General features: G+C 36.7%; 2 protein-coding genes across 6 annotated transcripts in view; one reads left to right on the top strand and one right to left on the bottom strand.

Moving 5' to 3' along the window:
- Positions 1–7580, top strand: part of stard5 (StAR related lipid transfer domain containing 5) — a 423751-nt gene extending 416171 nt beyond the window's left edge. The window contains exon 7 of the transcript XR_014536432.1: positions 7568–7580. The gene's annotated coding sequence lies outside the window, so the exon portion shown is untranslated. The remainder of the gene's footprint in view (positions 1–7567) is intronic.
- Positions 1–22534, bottom strand: part of arnt2 (aryl-hydrocarbon receptor nuclear translocator 2) — a 129618-nt gene that overhangs the window by 89354 nt on the left and 17730 nt on the right. For 3 of the 5 annotated variants that reach the window (XR_014536402.1, XM_083559156.1, XM_083559155.1), the window contains exons 3-7: positions 21604–21651; positions 18764–18808; positions 15411–15624; positions 13857–14070; positions 1928–2030 (exon numbers count right to left, since the gene is read on the bottom strand). Coding sequence is in view for 4 of the 5 variants with exons in the window: in XM_083559156.1 (XP_083415282.1) it covers positions 1928–2030; positions 13857–14070; positions 15411–15624; positions 18764–18808; positions 21604–21651 (624 nt within the window). In the remaining variant the exon portion in view is untranslated. The remainder of the gene's footprint in view (positions 1–1927; positions 2031–13856; positions 14071–15410; positions 15625–18763; positions 18809–21603; positions 21652–22534) is intronic. The other 2 variants (XM_083559158.1, XM_083559157.1) reach the window with 1 other exon arrangement.

The raw sequence follows: 22534 nt of genomic DNA, 5'->3' as shown, positions 1-22534 counted from the left end.
TGTTTCCTGTCATCATCACAGCCAAACAAGTTATTTAGCAGTCCTAGGACACAAGCCTCGAACAAACAGATCATATCGCCATCCCTGAAGTCTAGTCATGATGCCCAAATACAGTTAGGCTAAACATTACATAATCACGTCTGTACTTTACAGCTCTCAAGTCTGCAGGCATGAGGAGGAATTCTGTTTTGGCCGTATGTTTTTCATCAGTGCCGCATACCATGGCGTCCCCGACACGATGTTCCAATTTGCAAAACACGGACACGTATAAAATCTGAAACGCATGCACATTCCTGGATGACGTCCCTGGCTGTTATTAGTTCACGCTGAGGTATGCAAAAAAAACATACGGGCAACGTAAACAGAGACGATGCCTTGTTTCAAACCTGGTCCAAACAACGTGTCTTTGTAGACAAGAACAGAAAGTGAGTCATTATTTAAAGAGGTCTCGCAATCAGAAAATGCCTTTTATTATTTTGCGGGAAGAATGGGAATGTTCCTAAGATTCTGTATCATCTTGTGAAAAACAGTGTTGTTTTGGGACATATTTTGGGAAATAAACACTGAGACACAGCTAGGTCATGGCTAAGCTATGTGTAGAACTGGTTTGGTTGAGCCCAATTTTTTTCACAACATGAAGGTTCAAATAAGGTTTAAAGGAAGCAAAAAGGAAATAAGTCTAGGCTCCTAAGTACAGAAAGTCAGGCTTTACTTTAACTCATCTATGCTTATGGAGATTTTAACTTGCCTTTACTCCTTGTTCTTAAGATTAGAAAACAATATACAATCTAATTTTATGTCAAATATTTTGCAAAGTTTTTTAGTTTTTTCATAGCATGTGATATAAGGGTTCATTTGGTCACCTGATAATTTCCACTCAAATGGCAGTTCACCTGAACATAAAAAATCTACCCACCTGGAAGGATGAAGTCGTTAGACTCAAGAAGTCGTTATAAATTCACGAACTAAAAAAGACCCCCATGGTTAGCTAGAGTTACTAAGATTGGCAGGAACATCCCTCCCACTCAAAGGCACAACCATTTTTTTGGCATGGCTCATATAAGTTTATATAATTCTTAAATGGTCTTATCATAGCAATAACATGCTATCATAAAAACAAACAAACACAAGAGCAGTTCTTGGCCTGTTAATGTTTACATAAAACATAGACCTTTTATCAGTTTTTACTTCAACTATGCCATAAATGTTGGAGCCATACATGGCATTTTGACCTTTTTCTGAAACCAGAGATTGTAAAAGAATAGGCATGAAGAAGCCTCTCATTATTATACTTTGCATCTGTCTGTCTGAGAACTCAGAAATTAATAACCATGATATTAAGCTCATGAGATGCAGGCATACATCAGTAACAGCATAAGCCAGCATCCAAATAGCAAACTGGTCTAACAGTGGTCTTCATTTTATGGGATGAAAGCCATGACTTAGATTTAAACCGGTATAAAGGCTACAAACGCTCTCATCAAAGTCATTGTAAAAGTAATGCGAAGGTTTTGGTGAAAGTGGTTCTGAAAATTTCTACAAAAGTGGTGCTGAAATTTCCAAAGTGGTTCTGAAATTTCATTAAATAGTGCCTCTGAAAGGCCGCAGGAACCTTTTTAAATGATGGTTCTGAAAGTACCTAAGAAAGTGGTTCTGAAAGTTGCATAGATAATGGTTCTGATTGAGAGCCCCCATCACAAGAGCTTACAGATAGACCTTTATAAAAACCATCAAATTTCTTATGAAAGTTGTTCTGAAAGTTTCTGTGAAATTGGTTCTGAAAGCTCCCATGAAAGTGGTTCTGGAAATTTGTGTCATAATGGATCTGAAAAGTCTATTGATGGTGGCTCTCAAAGTTTCTATGCAAGTTGTTCAGAAAGTTCCTGTTAAAAAAAGTTCTGAAAGCTTCCTGTTGTGACTTTTATACCTCAATCTACAGATAAAGGAGCGTCTGGAGCCCATACACATCCTCATTGAAGACTGCTGTCCCTCCTTCTTCACTGTCCCTGTCTTCAGGTCCAGAATTCGGCCTGCAACACAAACACACACAAATTAAAACAAGCAGGAAGTACTTGTCTTTTATCACAGTACTGTCTAAGACATCTATTTTGGAGCACTTGACTGAACTAAAGCACTCAAATAAATCCCTAGATGTGCTTTCGGTACAGCTAATAGAGCGATGCTGCCGAGAACCAAGCATACAGACATGTCTCCCGGTCAAACACAGCAGTCAGTGATTCATCTGCTTTTATTATTCAGCAACAAAGTCTGTAGTATGTAGCTGCAGGATCCGAAGGCGTCTATGATGTAAGCCTAAAGCCATTTCCATAAACAAATTACAGAAAACCTGGTAAAAAGAGAAGTTACTAAAAACAAGCAGCTGACAGCTGTTAGAAATCCTCTGGAGCAGATCTCACCCCCGACAGTCGTTCCACACTGAAGTGATGATGCCAAATCCTCTGAAAGTGCCTTCGCTATTAACATTCCTCCACAAATAACAGAGGTAAATAAAAGATAAAAATAGGAGCGATTTCCAGCTAATTGCTTCAATCTATGCCCCTAGTAACAACAAATAACAATGTCATATGTGCCCCATTTCAGCACATTTTCTGCAGGAGAATATTATTCCTAATCTAATAAGTTAGGAACAAAACACAGCATGGTGTGGCGGTGTACCATTATTTACGTTAAAACTGCTATAAACATTCATTCCCCTCACCAGCCTGCAAAACCTTTAGACCTGTAATAAAAACACTTTCACACTATAGACTGCTTTAAAAAAATGCGACTCCTTACAAAAGAACAAATAATTACAAATGTATTATAACCATTTACGTAGAAAAGTACTTAAGTTCTTATTATTGAAACCCTATAATACACTATATAAACAAAAGTATCGGAACAGCTGACTTTTTCAGCCTTATCTGGTTCTTCTTCAAACTGTTACCACAAAGTTGGTATACACAAATATATAGGATGAATTTCCTTTCATTTAAAACACAAACCTGTTCCAGCATGGCAATGTCCTTGGGCACAAAGCAAGCTCCATAAAAAAGTGGAGGATTTTGCATGGCCTGCTATGACCTGGACCCTACTGAACAGCTTTGGGATGACTGCCCCCACCTCCTCACCATGCTGAATAAGCACTCCATAACCACACTCCAAAATCTACATCTTGCTAGAACAGGAAATAGCATTAAATGTGGAATGAGATGCTTAAAAAGCACATACAAATATTATGCTTAGTTGTCCACAAACTTTTGCCGATATAGCGTATATTAGAAAAGGCACGTTATATACAGTACATGATTGAAGAATTTCATGTCCCCTTTGTATTGTGTTAATAAGGAAATGTAACAGTAAAAAAAAAACATTTGGCAAGAGATTTTGTCTTCCTCATCATCTTCAACCTTATCAGAACACCATGTCAACCATTACAGAAGTTGGGGGTTAGAGGGGGTTACATGACCAGATGTCCTCTCATGGACTTTAATACACTTATTTTTCGATTGCAAATTGTGCATAAATCACTCTATTTTTAAGATTTTACTGACATACTCACTCTGGCAGCCCTCTCTATTAAAACACAAAAGCAAATGCAAACCACTGAGCTACCATTTATGTTTTTTTGTGTAAAAATCACAGCTCTCTGCAGTTAGAAAACACAAGATAGAGTGTTATTCCTGTAATTCAGAGGTTCAAATCAAATCAAATCAAATCAAATTTTATTCATCACATACACATACATACAGGGTACGACATGTAGTGAAATGTTTTATACGATGGTCCGGCATGAGGGAATAGGATGGGGGAAAGAAAAGGATTCATAATTCCTGTGCCGAAGTGCTCTAAATACAAAGAAATATTTCAAATGGAATGCCCCTAAACATCATAAACAAAACAAAAAAAAATCAAAGAGTGAGACTATACATTACTGGAGAATATTTATACCACATACAACATGGGAGGCTTCCACTGAGAGGTCTGTCTGCTAGAAACAGAAAAATAATCGATATTTTGGTGAATTATGATTATAATTCATGATTAGCTTACAACATTTTGGTTTGGCATCCAGTATTCCCAATACAAGCTCAAGATCCACGGTGACTGTGACCAGGATGAAATGTTAGTGAAGTTGAAATATAGATGAATAGACAAAAAAAAGGAAAGAAATAAAAAGATTGGCCTCTGAGAAGCAGTGCATTGTATCATAAAATATTTATATGACATTTAAAATGGGAAATAAAATCAATTTAACTGATTTTTTTTCCTTCACTATCAATATCTTGACCATTAAAAGGAAGCAACATCTGAAATCGAATACATTAAAATGTGTAAATGTCTAAACTACCTTGTCCAAAGCCTCAATAAAGACTTGACTCAATGTCGAGTGCAATTGTGTGTGTGTGTGTGTGTGTGTGTGTGTGTGTGTGTGTGTGTGTGTGTGTGTGTGTGTGTGTGTGTGTGTATGTGTGTGTGTGTGCACATTAAATTATACACAACAGATGAACAACAGGAAGAGTTACAGTAGGTTTTGCATGAATCCAAGACCAGGCCCCATTTTCAGCCCAAAGCTGCTAACATGCTCAAGACTTAGGAATTTTCCAGAAAACCTGCCTCCCAGAATTTCAGACACGCCACGTGTAACCTGTCAGTAACTCCGACCTCTTAACTCCATTTACATGGGAACTTACTTGACTTTAACAACTCAACAAAGCAGTCAAATGGAATCTTGCTAAAAATATATGAGGTTATCATAAAAATAAGATAATTGAAAGATGCTCCAGAGAAGGACTCAATCCAGATTATACACAACCGTGTTATTCCAGGAGAACAAAGACATGAGAGGGATATCTAAAAAGGAGAGGCAGCATAACAGAGGTTGTGTGGTTCACTGAAAAAGAAACCTCGGTGGTTTATGCACAAGATAAATTCTCGAAATGAATGAAACCACAAGCGTACACATATGCTATTGTGCATTTGTCAGCTTGAGTGGCCTCAGATAAATAACGCAAAAGCTTTTAAACATTTATGAGATTTCTCATTCAAACAATTGATGGTGGTGGTTACGGTAAATTCGTCTGAACGTCAGTTCTGACCCATGTCTGTTTGGAGTGGGATGAGTAAGCAGCACTAGTGTTTAACATAGTTGTTTTTTGTTTTATGGTGCAGTGTGGGTCCATCCAGCTTCCAATGTTCCCAGCAAAGAGGCGCAGCAGGTGAAGTTTTCTTTGGAGCCAAGATCCTGGCAGGGAAGGAAGGGAAAAAACAGAGAGGGAAATCAAGAGAGTCAAAACCACAGCTGAAATGAGTGACCTCCTGTGACCCATGACCGGTTCAGCTCCTCTAGTCAATGTCTCTGATTATTTATTCGGCATTCATCAATCTCTATATATGAGAGAAGTGACGCCGGTTTGGCCAGGATGATGGCATTTGTGGAAGTATACCAAGCAAAACAATTAGCGTTTGGAGAAAAGCGATGAATCCTTTCATTCTGAGAAAAAGCATCTCCTCTAATAATCAAACCACCTTGTTTAGGGGAAATGTTTGGTATAAATGGACAAGCAGATCATGGCCAACATTCTCTTATTACTTCCTCTTGGGTCTACTGTGTAGTTCTGTGCACAAGCTGATCTCTATTGTCCGAGAAAGGTACAATGTAACAAACAGAAAGTATCCCATGGCATTACAGATGGCCAGGGTAAATATTTAGGCAGCACTCGTCTTCTACATGTGCAGAGCAGATAAAAGCCTGGAAAGTACAGCAAAACCATAATGGGGTCCTTTAAAGTGGAAAATGAGAAAGGTCCAACATATTTGCTTTCGTGGTCAAACTAATATTTGATGAAAGTGAGACCAGATTCACAAATGAAATTAGTCAGGAAAATGAGTTTGGGAAACATGTTGAATCACCGTTTCACCAAAACCATGGATATAACAACAACACGTATCTGTAATTATTAGAGTTGAGCAGCACATTTTGGAGTTTTTAGTTGTTAGTAAAACTTTACTGTCACTATATATATATATATATATATATATATATATATATATATATAGTATATACAGTATATTAGTATATTATATTAAATGCAAATGTGCAAATGTCAATGATATACAGATCATCGAATATAATAAGACTTCATTATTTAGATAGTAAAGAATTCATCGTTAGCATGGCTGAAGGAAAAAAGGTCTTCATGAGACCGTCTGTGTAACAGTAAAGGCTTCTTTAGATTCTGGATGGTAGATGTACAAACAATCTAAAACATTAATCTGGTGTAGTCTGATTTTGTTCCTTAGAAGATTGAGAACTGCTTCATAAAAAATTGAAGTCATCTTTAGAAAAAGCAAAAAACAACCATAAACATCACAAACTTGATTTTGGAAGCTGAAAGAAAGTTCTTACTGAGGCTGAGCCAAACTCCCAAATTCTCATCGGGATTTAATACAATCCACATACCAATAGACTCAGGTGAACTCAGGTCAATTATAAGGGACAACTCTTTTTTCCTCTGTCATTTGTCTTGTAGATCACATGGCAACAGGAACAATACATTGATTTTTGTTTTGGTCCTGTCTTTGCCCCACAACCTTTCATTGGCTTGTCACTTGTTTGTATTCCTTTTTTGTTTTTGACCCTCGATTGTTTTGTCTACTGTGTCCTTGTGCTGTCTTTTGCAAAAACATGTTCAGTGTCAGTGTGAATTCCAGAGCCTTGTGTTTGTCTTCTTTTTTTTTTTTTTTTACCTATGCCTTTTGGCTTTCTGAATTTGGCCTTACATAATATACATATTATGTCTACCTTCCACCCAAGTGTCTGTTATCTGTCAAACTGGCTAGATTTTTATTTATTTTTTTGGTCCTGGTCAGTAACATTAAGGATCCGGAGCCTATCTTAGGATGCAAGACAGGAATAAACCCTGGCGAGGACACCAGTCAAATTTAAGGCACCTAGCCTACACACACACACACACACACACACACACACACACACACACACACACACACACACACACACACACTAATACAATTTGCTATCCTAGGCTGAAGATAAAAGTAACACAAATGTGCTTATAAATGATACAATCCAAATCAATCAGCTCCTTTGTTATGATCATGAAAAAGGTTTTCCGTTCTCAAAATCATGCAAAATAAACATCAAGTCTGTTTTAATAGTCAAAAATCACTGTCAAGTGAACCATGATGTGCATTCGGTAAAAGCAAAGCAATCATTTCTTTAATTCTTCCTCTTATTATTATTATTATTATTATTATTATTATTATTATTATTATTATTATTAATTGTTCAACATAAATCTTTTGGTAAATGCATTAATCAAAATAGCCAATAGATTTTCATTACTGTTTTTACCTTATATTTTAAATACATGCACAATTCCTGTGCCTCTATTGAGTTATATAATTATATCATATTTTAACAAAACAATTGCGTAATTAAATTGGATTAAAAAAAAAAAATTACACGTCAGTGAAATGTGTGCATCAATTAAATCAAAGTTTTTATTATTATTTTAAACGAATTATATCTGTTGAAGACAATCAGGCTTTCTGATCCAGGAAGTGAACATAAAGTGTGTTACATCAGCAGTCCCCAACCTTTTTTGCGCCTCAGACCGGTTTAATGTCAGACAATATTTTTTACGGACTGGCATTTAAGGTGTGGCGGATAAATACAACAAAATGAAATGATATGACCGGCACAAAAACTGGAATTTTCTAAATATAATAATAAACGTGATTGTTTTTTGTTCATTTTGCTCGCTTGGGGGTTTTAATTTAGCGGAAATGTATTATGTGTTACTGACCGGAGCAACCCCTTTAAGAAGGTAGCGGATGTAGGTAAGACGTGACTGAGGCGAGCATCTTGACATGCATCAAGAGTGAGTCATAGACAGATGTGGCGGAGAGAATCCGGTAATTTTCCAAAATAAAACATCATTCAGAAACAGATAATAAATAAAACGGAAATAATGTAAGTTATGTATTCTTTCAGTGCGGCTCAGTGCCAATTGACCCGCGGCCCGGGGGGTTGGGGACCACTGTGTTACATCAGAAGGTGCTGAAGTTCAGTCTGATGGATGAATCGCTGCGCTTTCACCCGAAACGCTCCACCAACATTTCTCACTCCAGACAAAATCAAGCGTTCACCAGCAGATTGCACAATTCAATTATGCATGCAAGACCGATACATAACAGTTCGAGTTTGAAAGGTACATTAACAAGAAAGGGGGAAGAGAGAAAAATCTCTTAGCTGCTGGATTTTATCATTGTAAAATATGAGCTTATCAAAAGCTCATAAGGAGCTTTTCAATATTTTAGCTGGAACGGCTACAAGAACATTAGAAAGATGGGGGGGATAGAATGATTTTCTTCCTCCCTAGACATGAAAGGAAATTTTTCAATGTCCATCAACTAATGTAACACACTTCAGCTGGGATGTTTCTGAAATGTGCTGCTCTGTCTGTAAGTGGTGATGGATGGTTTAAGAGATAGCTTCGTAGCCGGAAATTAATCTCAATATTTATGATACTCTGCAGTGATTCAAAACCATGCCTAATGTGTAAAAAGTTGAGAGATGACAGCGGCTGAATGAATGTAGGCGTCTCTCTAGGGAGAGCATGACACGGCACATACTGTTTCTTTTATTAGAAGGGTTCTCAGGCTGGACATTATAATGAAATAGACAGTGTGATGCATAATGTCACAGGATTCTTTACTTGTTTTGGATTTAATTGTATTTTTTCTGTCTCCCGAGACACATGAGGCCACGCACCACAACTTTTTACACTGCTGCTGATCACAGGGCAGCGAGACACACACGGAAAACGCATGGATCAGCCCTTTTAAACATGTGTGACCTCACCGAAGTCCATTGGTTAGAGTTGCTCTGATAGACAGAAGATAGAATTGTTGCGCAGTGGTAGTGGTAGTCCAGTGATTAAGAAGTCGCAATGGAAGGCTGCAAGTTTAACCCCGACACTGCTATAGCTGGCACAGCTGAGTCTGTAAACTCTACCTGCTCAGTTGTATAAATGGAATTAATGTAAGTATAAATGTATACATACACCATCCGTTACCTGAAAACAAGAATTTTATTATCATCAGGATTGCAAGTCCTATCAAAAGGTCTTCAAGTAAATTGGTAAAATTTGGTAATATGGTAAAAATGTTACATAATATTACCTAAATTACTTCATATTTTGCATTTCACGTGTGATAGTCTGGAAAAAGCCCTTCACCAAGTGCGATTTTGACATATCGATTGTGACACATATGGACAAAATTTGTGACACCTGATTTTTCCAGCCATAAGTGGTTCTTCCCCAAACTGTGACCACAAAGATGGAGGAACATACTGCATAAAATAAAATAAAAATTCGTTCACTTTTATTGGGAGACCTAAACCTGTTCCTTTTTTTTCATAAAGCTTGCTTTATGAAAACATGGTTCACATGGATTGGAAGATCCCGATTGACCTGCTATTGAGCTCAACCATATTAAACAGAACTGAAATGTTTTTTTCTTTTACACTTTTCATTTGATTTTCAAGTGACAGCATTGTAAAATGTGGTAACCCTGAGAAAAAAGTAATAGATAATATCTACAATATAATTACAACATAAAAGTATTTAACAATATGTAACAGTATAATAAAAAATACAATAAATATGACCATGCGTACTACATTTATTTATGAAGAAAAGTCTTTATTCATATCCTATGTTTGTTTTGCAGCCAATTTATTTTTAACTTCCTCTATATTTACTCAACATGATCTTTATTGGGTATTCAGCTGAAGCTACATCTGACAGGTTTTCCCAGACCACCACATAAATCATTTGGATTTTAAGACGCAACTAAACAATATGTATTGTGCATCTAAAAAAAAAGTATTATGATCATTTTCTCATACTCTTATTAGAAACATTTCTTTGTCATTTTGCTGTCTCAACGTCTTCTTCTCTCCATGCTTCTTTTAGTCTCTCAATCCAAAACATTAACACGCGCATTGTGTTGTCTTAGAAGAGATGCGGATCTCCAGCAGTGTAAAACAAGAGCCTCGTTAATTCACAAGAAATCATAATCAGAACAGAGTTCAATCAAATTACTCCTGAGAATCAGAATAATCTAGATTACAGCTACTCTTTAGTTTCTTAATCATCATCTTGCAAATTCCACCAGCAACTGGGACCAAAGTAAATACAATCATCGTTAAATAAAATGAAATATGGCCATACAACACAGAGGATATAAAAAAATGATGGAAAATGCGTCAGCACAAGTGTCCTTTTATAAGTGATAAGCCAGGGCCCATGTCAGCTACGAAATTCTTGCGAATCGTTGGGTGTTGGATTAATTCGCACAGATAAGATGTGTTATCTTAAAGGAGAAGTTTTCAAAATGCTATTCATATCAATATTTTTCATACTAACTCTCTGCGTTGCTTCCTGTTATAAATAAAGCATTAAGTCATATCTATCTACACCATATGGACAAACGTTAGTGGAGACCTCACTATAGGATTCATATACCGTAGATTGATAGACAGATAGACAGATAGTTAGATACAACTTTGTCACTGCAAAAAACAGTTACACAGCAATGAAATGCAGTTTAGCATCTATCAGAAGTTCAAATAGCAGCATTTGTGAAAAATTGACATTTGTGAACATCTTATTCCACATTTAGTCCCTATACGCTGTTATAATAATCTTCACTCTTCTGGAAAAATGGGGTGAGGACGCCTCAGTCTGCATCTCCAACACATCCCAAAGGTGTTCAGTAGGGTTGAGGTCTGAGCTCTACAGAAGGCCACACAAGATCTTCCATTCCAACCCATGTAAACCATATGTTTATAAAGCTCGCTTTTTACTCTGGAAGGCATCGCTGAAACGGGTTTGGCTCTCCTAATAAAAGTGAAGGGAAAATCTATTTTTTAAATATAATGGAAAACCAATGAATCCGTTCCCGACCTCCACCGATACCCATTTATTAACAATTTAGCCCTGTTTTTAGCAGTATAAATACTAAATATTACATTAAATAATACAGGTATATAAAGAATACTGTATATAATACAGTAAAAAGTATAAGTTAAAAACATTACAAAAGTAACAAAAAAAATGATTGTACTGTACTTACTCGTTAAGTCGCAGTGATGGCTTGATAGAGTGAGCGGGAGGAGGTTGAGTGGTGGTGTTAGTTGTTATATACAATATACACGCACTAAATTGTTATATTGACCGCTAAATAACACTATATTGTTCACAAACCGAAGTTTAATTTACAATAGATGCTCTCCCCACGAAGGCTGAGGCAAGACTGGGAAGATCCTTTCTCTCGCTCCACGTGGGTCGGGGTCAAAAAAGATCGATAAGCGGGCATTTGGTCGTTCAGCAGGCGCAAATTTCGGACGAAAAACTGTTCGCTAAGCGAAAAGGTCGATGTCCGAGCCGGTCGATAAGCGGGGTACCACTGTATTTGGAAGATTTTTACTAATCCAGAGTTGCTTATAATTATTTCATAAGTAGTTTAGGGGTTAAGTGTCCTGCAGTAGCGGATTGTTACAGTAAGTTACTGAGCATAAACTGAGGATGGATTTGGACTATAATAAAATCAGTCTGCTACAATGGCTTAGGACTACAGTTGCTGTCAACAGTTTTTGCATTCAAGTGTCTACAGTGAACAGATGATAGAATTATAATGAATGACCTATATGAGTCTGGTTCCTCTTAAGGTTTCTTTCCCATACCATCTCAGGGAGAGTTTTCTTGCCATTGTTACCACTGGCCTGGTCATTAGGGATAAACTTGTAGGGGATAAATTAGAATGGACTGATTTATACATTTAAAACTAATATTTGTAATGTATCTACTTCTGTAAAGCTGCTTCTGGGGCAACGTTTATTGTTAAAAGCCCAATACAAAGTCAACTGAATTGCATTGAATTGATATTAGTGATGCTGGGATTTAAACTCAAAACCTTCAAATGGAACTGACTATATTTATTGACTATATTTAGGATGTCTTAACCTGCTCAGATTTATTTTATTTTGCATTGCGGTAATGACCTATTCAGTTTAAGTCTGGTCTCAGTAGCATCTTAAAAAAGATTTGATTGGCAGCTCCTACAGTAGCTGTGATAACCAATCTCAAAGGAGCTTGAATAGAACTATAAAGTAAAATGCAAACCATAGCACTGAATGTGCTCTTTCACACAGTGGTGGCCATAACCGAATTCACTCTGCCATCGTGCTATTTTGTTATTGGATTTTTATTTTTGCTCGAACAGAAAACAAGATTAAGTACAGGAGTAGGTGGGATCAGAATTCCATCATGAACAGCATTCGTCAACTAATCAATGCAACCCCTACCTCTGTTAATGACTATATTACACCAATGCAATACATTCTCTCCACTGTCAGATTCATTTAGGTTGGATTTTCTGGACATTATTTTAAAGTTCTTTGGTGCAGTTAATAGTCACTGGTATTGATTTCAGTGTGCACTGAACTCCTAAACAACCACAAATACATCATATAATTGTTTTTTTTTAATGGATCTGCCTGCAGCAAGCAATGTATCAAACTCCTCTATAGTCAATTTAGAAGACAACTTGAAATACACCTTTTTTGTGGTTATTTCTTTTGTGGTCAAAACTGCATTACTTACACAGGCTGCAATAATGTATAAAAATATCAAATATATATGAGTGTAACCGAGGATCCCGATGACAGACGTGAGCTCAAATCGACCCGTTTAAACGGTCACATTACATTAAATTAAAATAAAGATGCTATATTAATAGTAGGGAATAAAATCTTTCAGTAAGAATCCGTAAGAATGATTTCATTTGCATAATGCAAGTTCACCCTGGTGGAATATATCTTGCTTGTTAGCAGGCTATTCTGTAAAATGCCAAAATGAGAGAGGAATGATGCAGGCGGGAAACAAGCGGGAGAGAGGGATGACAGATGTGCGAGTTTAGAGTGCCCTCTGGTGAGGAAACGTGTAATAAATTAGACTTCCTGTAGCAGAGGGATGAATCTGGATGTACGCTTCCAGGCTTTTGAGGTGTCAAAATTATGCTTCTCTGATACCTTTTCAAACAACACTAAGGTTCTTAGTTGCTTGAAAATAATAGTACACACATAACAACATAACAATAACATAAATGGAGCTGTTTGGTAGCTGTAGTCTATTGTACAATGCATTATTTGACTTTTATAATAACTACAAATCCATGCTAGTCTCTGACTACAACTGACGAGAAGAATTACTAGTTACATTCCATCAAACAGTTTAGAAAATTCAGTGTGATGCATGATGTAACAACCACATTCTTAATTTGCATCATCAGACTACATGTTTATTATCTTCTATAGAGATAATGCTTTACCACAATATAGATAAACTATAGATAAATATAGGGCTTTTCAGTGCATTTTTTTAGGCCTTTAAACACCAATCAGAGGGTTTATACATTCTTCACTTTTATAACTACATCCAAAGTTTGTGGACACCTGAGCATAAGAATGAAGGAATGATTTTAATGCAACTGCATCCAAAAACACAATTGTGTTCAACTTTGTAGTAACAATTTGAGGAAGAACCGCATATAGCTGGCAAAGTCAGATGTCCAAGACTTTTTTTCCATCAAGTGTACCATTTCTATTCATCTCACTGTAGTAACATACGTTCTAAAAGTCATAGATAATAATTCAATAGTTTCCCTATTGCTTTTTGTTACTGATATGCTTGGTTTTCCTGGGTAAGCTCAGAGATATCTTTAGTAGACCCGTGTGCCTAGATAGGTCATTTCAAATGTCTTACCGGTCATGGAGTTCTCAGAGGTGCTGAGCTGCTCGCGGAGTTTGTCCACATCGTCAGGGTGTACCTGCTCGTACAGAGTGCTCCCAAACCACTCGGACTGAGGATGGTTCAGCACGGGGGTCACTGAGTCTGACACGTAGATCACACGGCCCGTCTCTGCAGCCACCACAAACAGGAAGCCATCAGCCGCCTCCAGGATCAAGTGCTTCAGCTCCTGCGGAACAAAACACACCAGGCATTGTGATCCAGACCAAGAAGAATGCTAAGATTTGCCTAATGTACTGTTTGAACTGCTCAATTGCCAGTGATGGTTTACTGGTTAATATTCCAATTAGAAGGTTGTCCGGTCAGATTCTGTTACTCTCAAGCTGCCACTGTTTAACCTCAACTTCAAAATGTTTTGCATGAAAGCATCCGCAGAGGAAAAAAAATAGAAGAACCCTAGCTTTTCTCTTTTCGAAAGAATCCATTATGACTTTTTTGGCACCTTGAAGCTGTCAGAGAAAAAAATTAATTTGATTCGCACATTTTTGCTCTTGTTCCAAATGTCAATATGAGTAATGGCTCAAGGATGTGTCTTTGCTGTTGCTTTATCTGGAGATCATCTGCAAAATGTAAGGTGATTAGACAATCAGCAGTTATAGACAAAAAAAAATATGCATATGACATTTTTTTCATTTACTTATTTTCTTTCTCAGTCTCTTGCTATTATTCGGAACCCTAAATAATATCTGTTTTTGAGCATCTACGCTTTCAGTTTCTACTCCATCTAATGCTTTTGACATCCAATTTACCATCAGTAAATAAAATCATCCTGTGGTTTGAGGCAGGCATCTTTTTCTTTTGTGAAAAATTACTTAACTTTTAATACCTCTGCTAAATTAAGATATTACTGTCATTCAAAAGGGCACTGGAAAGATGCAGGTGCAGACTAAAGCAGAAAATAAACACCATGGCAATGGTACAAAATCGATAGATCGAAGCCAGGTGTCAACACACAATATCAAATAATATCAGAGAACAGGCTAATATTAAGTGGCTGTGACAAACACAGGTCCAGGTCGAATAGAAAATAACATTACAAAGGCTTGATACTGGCAAAGACAAGAGCAACAAAGTGTGTACTAAGTCCTCTATGATTCAAAAGTGATTTTGTGTGTGTGTGTGTGTGTGTGTGTGTGTGTGTGTGTGTGTGTGTGTGTGTGTGTGTGATTGAAAACAGATGTGTCTAATCACTAACTGTAAATGCTGTGAGATTTTTTTTATTTTTTATCCAGTATCCATCGGTTTATTAATCGGTTTCTAAAAAGTACAATTCAACCTAGCTATCGGTGAAATCCACTATCGGTCGACTTCTAGTATCAATGGTATAAATCGAGAATTTGATTCGCTTTATAATATAATAATAATTTTTTTGGGACAAATTCATCTCAAATGAATGAATAAATCTGTAAAAAAAAAAAAAAAAAAAAAAAAAAAAAAAAGGATTTTCGTCCACAAAAAAGTCAAATCAATCCAGTGTAATTTGTGTGGTGGTGAAACCAGGCTGCCCACCTGCTCGGTGAGGAAGGAGGGCTTGTAGGCTCCATCAGTGGACGTGTTGCCAGTTCCTCTCATGGACTTCATGTGTGACACGGCCATACGTAAGATGGTGAGCTTGTCGGGTTTCCTGGCCAGCGCACTACAGGTGGGCACCATGTCTGACAGCTCGGTGATGTACTGCGTCATTTTATTACGTCGGCGTCGCTCGATCTCACTGTGGTTCTCTCTGCACAGAGAAACAGGGAAAAGCTAGTGCTTTATATGTATGTAATAACCAAATCATTATGAACTATAATTAGTGAACAGAAGTCTGATTGTTCTATGATTAATAAGGGAGTAAACTCATAATTAATTCATATTTATTTAATAAAAACTGGAGCGCAAGAAAACTACGCTTAATTAGATGCCTGATTGGAACTTGGCTCCAGACTTAATGTTTTTTGATTGAATAACCTTCTACTGTAATGACCACGTCTTAAAAAGTTCTGTGTTGAATGCTGTACAGCACCTAAAGAAAAATACTTCAATAGTAATTCCCCATTCTATGAACCGCGTTTTTTTGCATGGGTCGATGCACATACAGAGTTAAATAACTCAAAACATCAAAACCAGGAAGAACTATTAGCTCAGAGCTCATTGCCAATCCACCACTGTCAGGAGCTCTGTCTCGCTCCACTGTCTCAAGGAGTTTCGTCTCGCTCCGCTGTCTCAAGGAGCTCCGCTAACTCTCTCTGTACCCCAGCAGCATTGTATGGCTGACTGGCACAGCTTTCTTCTCCAAAACATCATTGAACAACCACAATTACAAAACAAACCTAAAAACAAAATGCTTTGTATATTTACGTGATGTTCGTATTCTACAGATGTTACACAACTATAGAGTTTCGATTAGCTTGACTTAGCCGAGCATGCAAGAAGACATCTTGAATTCTTAAAATCCATGGAATGTCTTTTGATACCTGTGCTATTCAGGCAGTTAGAGATTTTGCTACCTTAAGACTTTGACTGTGATGTGAAATATTACTATGAATTCATTTAGTTTTACCTGTTTTTATGACTAAACTATTAACTTTATGTACTTTATGTAGTGTCCTAGTTAGTTGCATGTTCTTGCATTATCTTGTGTTTATTATGTTGTATATTGTAGCACCTTGGTCCTGATGCAATGTTAATTCATTTCACTGTGTACTTTATTGTATATTGGTGAAATGACAAAATTATATTCTACACTAGCAGCTAATAATGACAACGTTTATAGTGTTAAACAACAAACTATGACTTCTAGCTACTACTATTAACTACTTCAAATCACTCATCTTTATGGTTAACAGGCGCTAACTAGCATGTATTTGCAAGAAAATAAATTTAATTGAATCTAAGTTTAAGCTAGCTTGTTAAACAGAATAAATAATTTGAAGTCGAAAATTTATTAGTAAATGCTCCTGTTAGTAATTCAAATAAAATGAATGTCCACAGGACAAAAAAACTGCACGTGATTACCGAAGGAAGACTTTAGCAATATTTGGCTAAGCCTGTATACTTTAATGATTTGTAGTCTTGCTAGCTGGAATCACCCATAAGAGGGTCTGGTTTTTCCTCAAGCTTCATTCCTCGTTTCATTTAAGAGAGTTTTCCACAAAATCTACATCTGGATTTCAGTAAAGCTGCATCAAGCCAATGAGGTTTATAATCTCTTTGATTAGCATTAGGATCCTGAAAATGCTGCACATGTCTTAGATCTGCATTTCATCCCCGTTTTTTAAAAACTGAAGACAAATTTCACCTTATTAAGTAGAATCGCTGTGTTCCTACCCTTAACACATCATTATTCCTCTTCACTGTTCAGCTCAGATACTCATTAGGGTACATAGTCATTTTTTTCCCTCAGAGTTGCCTTATAAAGTGAATTTCAATAGAAAAGAGAAAGTAGCATTATAAATCCCAAGTGTCAGGACAGTTGTGTTAGTCATCTGAGTCCGACAGCTCGGCACGACAAAGAGTCACGCAGAACTAGGAGATAATTAGAGGCTGTAGTTAGACGGACACAGCTGGCTGCATAAAAAAAAAAGCTAAATAAATTATTTTAAAAATAAATCTAACTGCATAATTGGAAAAAAAACCCCACACAATTTAACTACATTAATACTGAATGGACATATGGAGCATGAAGCTAAATTAACCATGATATAAAAAGAATTAACGTGAGAAGTGATGTGCGTTTCATGTCTTTGCAAAAATTTATAATAATAATTAAATCAATTATCTGACATTTTGCTTTAGTTAGGACGTGCAGTATTTCAAGTTTATATCGCTCACATGTCTCTCACATCAAGGCACTCCAACATAATTAATCACGCTTGCAGGAGATCGGTTTAACCCCAACGCATGCGCTGAAGTGGTTCTTTAACATCGACTACAAGGAAAGAAAAATTTACAGCAGAACTGCAATAAATCAATAAACTAACGGGTGTAAAACAATGGTACGAGGTGCATTAGTATCTATTATATTCTCCAAAAATCCATATCTCTATTTGGATTTAAAGCTGACAATTGGTGTGACCTAAATAAAAACAAATTCAGCTTAAGCAATATAGTGGTTCTCTAACATCAGCAGTTCACTGTGCAAAGCAATGCCTTTTTGGCTCCAAATATCCATAATCTGTATTTGAATTAAGAGCTGAAAATGGTTGTGGCCTAAAATAACCTAAAAACATTTATTATTTTAATTGTTTCTTTTGTAATTTTAATATAATACACATCTGGCTCTTACATTTTCTCAACCTCAGCTGCATCACTCACTTCATGGTAATAAATGTGGTTTTTCTTTGTCCTAAAATCATTTTATCTTTTAAGTAAAGATCTCCTTCGCTTGGGATCCCGGGCTGGACACAGTCTAAACCAGATGTCCTGTGAACCTTTATGGAAAGCTTTCAAGCTTCCTGTCAATCACACCAGTGTGCTCTAATGTGCCTCCTCGTTGTATTGGTATTTATTTCTGTGTAGGACACTTTATCCGGTTGTTTCTAAATAAAGAACGGTTAAATCCTAAATATGGATTCATGAGAGCAAACAAACAGAACCATCCAATACAGTTCTATTAGCTAAGCAGTAACTTAGTATTTAAAAGAACCTTCTACAGTTTCTATATACAGTGTGTTCCAATTCTACCTCATTTACACACTAAAGTATCACCCCAAAACAATGAATATTTTTATCGATTTATCTGTATCTATATGTTTAGCAGTCAGTCTCCCCGATCACTTGTTCGTTCTCACGACTTCTTGCCAGGACAAAGGCGAAGGCTGGGCTCAACAGAAGAGCCTCTGTCTCAGCGACAGAATCCCAGCAGTGCCACGTCGCCCTACCTTGCATAACGTTCTTTATCAGCAGGCATTTGATCATCATCATACCTGCAAACAGAAAAAAAACAGAAAGAAGGAATAAGTAATAATAATAGCAGAATGGATTTGACGCTTGATAATTAAGATACTGAATTCAAGTGTGTTTATGTTTGTGAATGAAGCATATATTGTATGTAAAAGAAAATGGACCCAAGATGTCAAATGAATTAAAGACACAAAACAAATTGATTTATCCCTCTTATATGGTACAGTCTATGTTTATAGCATTGGCTGTCTGAATGCTTGATTCTCATTGGCTGGAAGGTGTGGCCAATTGAATTCAGTTTAATGACCTTTCGAAATTAAAAGTCTGAACACTTGCAACCAAAAAGCAACATACAGTTTTCGTTGCATACTGAGTGAGACGGCTGACGCAAAATAGACTAAAAACAATGGCTACATATAGCATGCTAGCGCTGCTTTGGCATGCAATGTAAAACTACCAAAATTGCAAAAACAGTTTTTATCCTTTCAGTCAGATTTGTTCCTGTGCAAACCTCGATTACAGCTTTGTTGGCAGATGACCGTGGTAAAAGCTGAACAATCCACGTGCATTACATCAATTTTGCCTAGAAATCATGCATTAATGCGATGCAGCATAGACCGTACCATAAATTATCCCTTACATACAGCTTATCACTAGTTCAGCAGCCTGACTGAGACCATGCAGCCCTATTAAAATGTGATCTTGCTTTATTCTGAATATAACAAAACCACAAGAAGGTCGCATAAAAAAAGGCTAAAAGATGGCGGTCTTTGAAATCACTTTTAAAGCCCCTATACATTCTCTCTAATTATGCAAACACACAATTATCAATCGCTTTTCAAATCCGCAATCATATTTGATTAGCGGTCAAAATCGAACCGAATGATGAGAAGGGCTACAAGTGTTTCAAATCAGTATTATAATTATTATCTTGCACACATTTTTATTGCATTTTAATGTATCTATCTACTGATCTATCTGTTATTGTTACAAGGCAATTAGCATGTCATTAAAATGTGCAAAATTTAATTCCGCCACATTTCGGGTTGTTGCATCTAATGGTTTATTAAACACTTGGTGCTGATTGAGATGCTATAACACTGCTTGAGGCTGCATGGCTGGGTTGGGAGTCTAGCATTTATACTGGAAGACAGGAGCAGTGCTGAAATTAGCTGTAGTGCGGCCAGCAGAGGGCAGTGTCTCCACTCCGGGGACTTAAGGATACACGGAGAACATGGACTGAAAAGAAACAACATGATGAGGCAAAAAAAAATCAAAAACATGATTAAATCGTTTCAAATGGCACAAACTCAAGGTGAAGCATGACTGAGAGGAAAAAAAAATATCTTAATAAAAATGGATAAAATATGATTTCACAAAGATGCAAAATAATAAATACATGATTTATGGTATTTGATGTGAATGCTGGAGAATCTTTATACACTATATGGACAGTTTTTGGAAACTGGATTTCTCCAGACATATTCTGTTCTTACTAAAACTTTCCACAAAGTTGAAAGCACATGATTGTATAGCATGTGTTTTGATGCGGTTGCATTAAATTTGCTATTCACTTGAGCTAAGAAACCCAGACCTGTTCCAGCATGACAATATCCTTGTGCACAAAACCAGATCCATAAAGCCTAAAGTGGGAGATCTTGAGTGGCCTGTTATAGAGCTCTGACCTCAACCCAATTAAGCATCTTTGGGATAAATCAGAATACTGACTACACCCCAGACCTTCTCACTCTATATCAGTACCTGATTTTAGTAATACTTATGTGGATGAATGAGCACAAATCTCCACAAGCACACTCCAAAAACTAATAGAACATCTTCCTAAAAGAATGTTTTAAGAATATGAAGAAAGTATTAGTTTATTGTAGCAACAAATATGGACTACCATAATTTCCGGACTATTAAGCGCAGCCATGTATAAGCCACACCCACTGAATTTGACAAATATTTTTATTTTAAACATAAATAATCCGCACCTGTGTATAAGCCGCAGGTGTCTACACTGAAACTAATGAACTTTACACAGGCTTTAACGAAAGACTGTTACACGGTGTAACGGGTGAAATATGTTGTGGCTCCTTTAAGAGCAGAGCGGCATTTTGGGAATAGGCTGCTGCCGCATTTTTCCGGTATTACTGCATGTGTGCGCAAGACTGAGGAATATGTCCTTATTGATTTCTGATGCTCATTTCTAAGTTTCTTTGACTAACCCGTAATGCTGTTGCCAAGAAAAATAAAAAAGCACGAGTTTTGGAAACCTGTCTGTGCTTTATGATTTCTGTTGCAAATGGAGTTAGCGCGCTATCCCATGACCCAGACTCAACGCGTTACAATGGCTTGTATCTAAACAGTAGCCGACCAAGAAAGTCATTGTTCACTGTCTTCCTCCTTCCTTTCACAACTATTTCTCTCAGGAGTTTATCCGTTTTTTTGTTTCTGTTCGGAAATGTAATTGGTCTAATGTTTTGGGTCTCAGTTTTTTGGCTTGAAGTTTGTGAAACCGGGAAAAACCCAGGAAAAATTCATAAATAAGCCGCTTTGTTGTTTAAGCCGCGAGGTTCAAAACGTAGGAAAAAAAGTAGCGGCTTATAGTCCGAAAAATACGGTAAATGTGGAAAGGGATGTTAAGGAAGCACATAAAAGTCTTGTAGCTACAAGTTTCCACAAACTTGTACATATAATGTATAGTTTCATAGTGTTTGATTTAGGAAATAAATCAAAATGAGATTTATTTATATATCTGTGATAATGTAATTAAAATGTGATAGAAAGATGTTTCATAATCTGCCAGAATTCAGACCTTGAAAATTTGCTCGGCCCTTCACCATCTTCATCGTCAAAGTCCATCCTGCAAGAGAAAGAAATTACTGTGTGAATATATTTGTTTATAAATAGCACCACAAAACCATATTCTATTAAATGTCTACAAAAAGCAAAGAAAAGGAGACTGTTCTGTAATGAAATTGCAACTTTTTTCAATTGGACAAAATTCAGTTTGGACATTAAATACGCTTCAAAAGTATTTGTTATTAAAAAAAATATATATTTTAAAACGGTTGAAAAAACTAAATATCTCAAAAGTGACACAATGTGTCATGATATCAATGTTGTGCAGCATTAGGTCAGCTCATTTCTGCAGCATTTCTGATTTACGAGCAAAACAGTATACAAGATATAAAAAAACACGATATATTACACATTTTTTACATTCTATTATATGTTGCTATTTCTCTTTTTTTCTATCACTTTTCCAATTATGGACATGAGCAAATCATGTCATGCTGCCTGCAAGTATTAAAACCTGGGACACAGGCTCATGGAGATTTGTTTTACAACGTTTATTTCACATATGTCAGACAGATGGCGCTGTGATGCCAGGCCTGGTTTCTTCATTGTGTTTAATCAAACACAGTTTTCAAACTGGTAAATTAAAAAACTGCTCCGAGCATCACACTGACTCTGTTGGATTGGATTCTTCCTAAATGTATCATGGTGTCATTTCCTCCCCAAATATGCGACAGACATACACCTGGCAATCCACATGATTTCTTTATCGTCCAGTTCTGATGCTCACCTTCCCCTTCATATGTGCATTTGGTGGATTCCATACAGGCACTCTGCAGCTACAGTGCCTTGCGAAAGTATTCGGCCCCCTTGTACTTTGGGAACTTTTGCCATATTTCAGGCTTCAAACATAAAGATATGAAACTAATTTTTTGTGAAGAATCAAC

The sequence above is a fragment of the Silurus aristotelis genome (genome assembly GCF_946808225.1).
Source record: "Silurus aristotelis genome assembly, chromosome: 13".
Lineage (NCBI taxonomy): Eukaryota > Metazoa > Chordata > Actinopteri > Siluriformes > Siluridae > Silurus > Silurus aristotelis.
Note: the sequence above shows the minus strand (reverse complement) of the source record. Positions and strands in the feature narration are given on the sequence as shown.